Source organism: Eubalaena glacialis, chromosome 10 (assembly GCF_028564815.1).
Source record: "Eubalaena glacialis isolate mEubGla1 chromosome 10, mEubGla1.1.hap2.+ XY, whole genome shotgun sequence".
NCBI lineage: Eukaryota > Metazoa > Chordata > Mammalia > Artiodactyla > Balaenidae > Eubalaena > Eubalaena glacialis.
The window spans coordinates 68,026,411-68,032,396 of NC_083725.1; the positions used below are offsets into that span (position 1 = coordinate 68,026,411).

A 5,986-nucleotide genomic window follows, 5' to 3' on the forward strand; every position below is an offset into this window, starting at 1 on the left:
TCACTCTCTTGCCAGGTCCTCAGGGTGACCTCTGAGGTTCTCTTTCAAGGAGCACACACACAGGACGGTTGTTCTTCCCATGCTCATTTTAGACAAAGCATTTGCCAGTCACCACTTCCAAATCTAGAAGCCAGGCTGCACGATCCAAATCAATCACAGAGCAAACTAGTAAATTTTTAAAAGGTGGTGAGGAAGTGTGGGGGAGGGGAATTGGGTTGAAATTGAAGATTAAAACCACCTTTTTTTCCAGTCTAACATTCTGTAATTCTAGGACACGAGAGGTGTTTTTAACTAGTTTGTTTTGCATTTGTTTTAGAAAAGAAAGAAGGTAGCTGTCGTTCCTAGGAATTCAAAGGGAAACTGCTTGTGAAATCAATAGGGTTCAAACAGCAGTGATGCAGATGTAAACATGAAACTGCCTGGACCACTCATTAGAGGCTCATCCTGAAGTCGGGACAAGCCAAAATTGACTCAGCAGTCCCTGCATTGACCCCAGCACACATTTAATGAACAACCTATGATATAGGGGGTTTTGTATTTGGGCAGCTACAGCTTTCAGTTCTCTGGGTCCTTTCTAGCAACAAGAGTTCTCACGACATCTCCTTGTGGCTTCTTCTGAGTTGGTATTAGAGGAGCCCACAGCAGAGTTGGCATCAAAGAACTAAACACAATACCCGTTGGGCTGTGGCAGCCAGGAAGAAGGAAGATGACAGACCCAGGACATGCCCTAAATGAGGGGAAAATGCACCATATCAGCTTGGGCTCCATCAGGAAGAGGGTTGTCCCTCTGAAGGCATTTGTCCTTCCCATCACTGAAACATCACTGGGTGGGAGAGCACCAGAGAACTTGGCAGGGAGAGAGGCAGGCAGAGCTGCTGCTCCCGGAAAATGAAAGGGGAGACATTCCCTGGGTAATGAGTAGCCTGAGCAGGCAGCATGTGGCAGAAAATATTGGAAAAATCAGCCCTTTCTAGTGATGCGGTATAGTGATGTCACTTAGTAGAACTTGAAACAAGAGCAAAAGAAAAAACAATAACATAGGAATCTAAGCGATCATCTAAGATCTGATGCCCAAGAGATAGTGTGGGAAATGGAGCAGGGAAGGGACAGAAGCTCTTTGAATGCACTTATCACAGTTGTAACTAGATAATTAACTGTGTGATTGGCTTTTAAACATACCACCCTTCTACTAGAATTTAAGCCCCTGTAAAGGCAGGGGCCTTGTGTGCCTTGTTTACCTTCTCACAGCCTTGCACATTGTAGATACTTACTAAAGAGTTGATGGAAGAAGGAAGGAGTAAATTGTGTGTTAAGATGGAAGAGTTAATATTGGATGGTACCACCAGTCTTCTAAACTTGGTCATAAATGATTTGGATTGCATTAATTGTAGAGTTAACTGTACGGAATTCTCCTTCCAAACTCTTATTTTATCCAGTTTCCAGATGTTCTGGCTGCCTGTCACCCTGGCATGTAGCTCTGTCCCACAATGGATGCCACAGCCTGTAATGGATCAAAAGACTCTTCACGCATCTTCTACCTGGTGGGCATCCCCTCTCTACAGGAGTTCCTCTTCCTCCCTGTCTCCTTCATCTTCTTGTTCTTCTACCTGCTTATCCTGGTGGGTAACACCCTGATCCTGGTGGCCGTGGTGATAGAGCCCAGACTCCACAAGTCCATGTACTTCTTCCTGATCAACCTCTCAGCCCTGGACATCCTCTTCACCACATCCACTGTCCCAAAGATGCTATCTCTCCTCTTACTCGGGGACCACTACCTTGGCTTCTCTGCCTGCTTCCTGCAGATGTACCTTTTCCACAGCTTCTCCTGCTCTGAAGCCTTCATCCTGGTGGTCATGGCCTATGACCGCTATGTGACTATCTGCTGCCCACTGCACTACCCTGCCCTCATGACCCCACAGACCAATGCTGCACTGGCAACCAGTGCCTGGCTCACTCTCCTCCTTCTGCCCATCCCAGCAGTTCTGCAGACCTTCCACATGGCTTTTGACAACACTGCTCACATCTGCCACTGCTTCTGTGACCACTTGGTTGTGGTCCAGGCCTCCTGCTCTGACACCACGTCCCAGACCTTCATGGGCTTCTGCATCGCCATAGTGGTGTCCTTCCTGCCCCTTCTCCTGGTGCTTCTCTCCTATGCCCACATCCTGGCCTCAGTGCTTTGCATCAGCTCCCGAGAAGGACGTTCGAAAGCCTTCTCTACCTGCAGCTCCCACCTCCTGCTGGTTGGCACCTACTATTCATCCATTGCCATAGCCTATGTGGCCTACAGGGCTGACCTACCCCTTGACTTCCACATCATGGGTAACGTGGTGCATGCTATTTTCACACCTGTCCTCAACCGTCTCATCTACACACTGAGGAACAAGGATGTCAAAGCAGCCATCACCAAAATAACATGTTCCCAAGACCCAGGACATTCTGGGGACCCTTGATCCTTAGATGTAGTTAATCCTGCTCCCAGGATACCTGTGTGCTAAGAAGAGAGAATGCCATCAAAAAAGTTTTTTGAAGGAAAGAATGACTTATAGCAGGGCCAAAAGTACACCACTGGGGCTTCCCTTTCCATTAATAAGCTACATAATGATACCAACTCTTTTGTGGAAAGAAATAAGAATGTCAGATAAAATACAAAAAGTATCTTCTTAAAAGTATCAAATAGATTTTTTTAATATAATAAGGCTAAAATGGTAATAAAGGTGGGAATGCAAAGAGGTCAGTTATTAAGACATAGAGAGACATATAGATCAATGAAACAGAGAGCCCAGAAACAGACCCTTGAATATATGGACAATTGATATATAAATGACACTGCAGATCAGGTTCGAAAATGGACATATAATAAAGGGTATTAGTACTATCAGGTATCCATATGTCAAAAAATGAAATTTGTCTCTTACCTCAAACACAAAAATCAATCTCAACCTAAATATGAAAGGTGAAACTATAAAACTGTATAGGAGACTATAGTCCTGATCTTGGGATGGGGAAATATTTCTTAAATAAGACTTTTTAAAAGCTCTAAACCCAGAGAAAAAAAGTATACATTTGACTGCTTTAAAATGTAAAATTTCTGAGAATTCCCTGGAGGTCCAGTGGTTAGGACTCAGCACTTCCCCTGCTGTGGCCCAAGTTCAATCCCTGGTCAGGGAACTAAGATCCCACAAGCCACACAGCACAGCCAAAAAAAAAAGTAAAATTTCTACTCCTCAAAAGTCACCAAAAAGAGAATGGAAAGTCAAGATACAGAACAAAAGAAGTTATTTGCAATGCATATTACCAACTAAAAGACTCAGGACTCATAGTCAGGATATATAGAGAATCACTTCAAATCAATTTTTAAAAAAGGTAGTCAAGCCATTAGAAAAAATACCATTAGAGCAAAATACTTCACAAGAGGGAATAAACAAATGTCCAATAAATATAAGAAAATGTGCTCAACCTCTTTAGTAATAGGAGAAATGCAAATTACAACAGCAAATAGTTACCATTAGAAACCAGTCAGACTGGCTAAAATGTCAAAGTGTGATGATACCCAGGTTGGCGAGGATGTGGGTCAATGGAGCTTTCATACATGGAGAGTGGGAACGTTAACTGGTACAGCCACTTTGGAAAATACTTTATCGCTCTCTTATGATGTCGAAGACCCATATACTCTATGATCTAGCACAGCGGCATTTCTCCAATTTGTGAAATGTCCCTGAAACATAACACTACATGCCAATAAAATATGAAAGAATTATGTATACATGCAACAGCATAGAGGAAACTCACATAGTACTGAGTGAAAGAATCACAACTCAAAAGGATACATGTGATATGATTCCAGTTATATAAAGTTTAACGACAGACAAAGCTAAACTACATTTTTTATCAATGCATACAGATGTCATTAACTGTGAAGAAAAGAGAAGGCATATTTATTACAAAAATCAGAATCATGGTTATTTCTGCAGGAGAGGGAGAGGGTTGTAATCAGAGAGGGCTACCGAGGGGCTTATGAGGTGCTGGCAATGTTTCATTCTCCCCTGAATGATGGTGACATGGTGTTTTCTTTACAATTAAACTGTATATTTAGGCTTTATACAGTTTTGCTCTGTATGAATATTGTATCTCATTATAAACTCTGACAAGGCATCATTCCACTGGGCAGAGGCTGCAATAGTAGTTCTCAATGTCTGGTCCAAGTCTTCCCATGGGTACAATGGATTATGGTGGTTTTCACATCCACAGTAAGCATCAAGCTGCTGAATATAATTTTCTCCATTTGTTCATTCATTTAAGAGGTCTTCACTGAGCATGTGGGAAGTACTAGTCGATACAGTAAAAGCTAGAGACAGAGATAAATCAGGACGGTTGCTGCCCTCAATTTGCTCACAGTCTAGTGAGGGAGACAGGTGTGGGCAGAAAAAGCACAGTGAGGTAGGTGCTGTTTCAGAGGGAAGCACAGGGGGTGGTGGGAACACACTGGGTAATACTGAATATCTAATCCAAGGTAAAAACGCATCCCATAACTACTGATAACCTATGCACTTGTTACTGTGTGTCTGGGAGCCCTCATGGAGTTAACACCATGGTGGATGTGGACTGACTGAACAGAAGCCCTGAACTGCTCCCATCAGAGAAGGAGAGCTTTCACTCTAGTGCAGACCAGGATGTGGTGGGGCATCCCTGTTGCCTCCTGTCAGGAGGAACTGAGTTTTAGCTTGGACCAATCCCCACCTGCCATCAAGAAATGGAGTTTACACTCAATTAAACCCAAAGAATTTTAACACCCAGTCCCTTTCAGGAATCACACAGGTCAAAAAGGGATCAGGGATGTATTCTCTACAGTGTCCCCCAAACAGGCAGAAAGGAAAACCATTCTCAGAAGAGTGAATGGAGCAGCCAATGACATTTTTGTGGCTTGTGTTAAAAGGAAGAAAATCTTCCTTAGCAAATTGTGATAAAGGTGCAGCACTTAAGTGGAACTTTAAGCAAGGGCATTAGCAGAGAGTGAGAATTCCAGCAAATAGTAATGAGGGTCTTCATACTTGATTTTAAAGTCACAAGTATAACAATTTTAAGTCAAAATTATGAAACAAGGCGTTTTTAGTGAATTCTAGCCTCCATTTCTGCTCCCTCCACCTGTTGCACCCCCCCCTTAAAGAAACCGTTTTTATTCATTTTTTGGTTTTTCCTTCCATTTTTAATATAAGGAAATCCATATATTTACACATATATGTATAACATATAAACATGGCTATATTATACAAAAATATGGCAATCTGGCCATATTTCCACTCTCTCTTAGAGGAGTGGTAGCATACTATAGGTGCTGTTCTGCATCCTGATTTTAAAAATTTAATCGGTAGTTTATAGAGATTTTTTGTTTAAGATGGGAGAAATAACAGCATATTTGTACACTGATGGGAATAATCCAGGAGACAGTAAAAAAAAAAAAATTCGTGATGGGAGACAGAGGGGAGAATTATTGGAGTGACTGGCTTTCGATAGGAGCATGAAGAGTTCATCCATGGGAACAGACCAACTTCCGAGTCAGAGTGTGGGCACAGATGCCGGTAGGTGGGTGGAGATGGGATGGGACTCTATGGGACTTCTCTCCTGACTGGCTGGAATGACAATGGGAAAAGATATCAGTGGATTGAGTAGAGAAGGTGTGAAAAAGTCATGTAGAAGAGGAGGCAAGGGAACAAAGCAGGGACGTACTGGATGACTGCCTGCCAGCATTAAGGTCGTACTTGAGTTAGGTTTACTGTCTGCAGAGCCTTCTTACATTAAACTCAGATAAGGTACACTTACGTCAGGAAAATACTTTCTCTCTCTTTTTTTTAAAATTTTATTTATTTATTTATGGCTGTGTTGGGTCTTCGTTTCTGTGCGAGGGCTTTCTCTAGTTGCGGCAAGTGGGGGCCACTCTTCATCGCGGTGCGCGGGCCTCTCACTATCGCGGCCTCTCTTGTTGCGG

General features: G+C 42.8%; 1 protein-coding gene across 1 annotated transcript; it reads left to right on the forward strand.

Moving 5' to 3' along the window:
• Positions 1-1,487: 1,487 nt before the first annotated feature.
• On the forward strand, positions 1,488-2,453 carry LOC133099283 (olfactory receptor 2AT4-like). The gene has a single exon (XM_061202861.1). It carries the CDS (start codon positions 1,488-1,490, stop codon positions 2,451-2,453), a length of 966 nt encoding a protein of 321 aa, XP_061058844.1.
• The last annotated feature ends 3,533 nt before the right edge of the window (positions 2,454-5,986 follow it).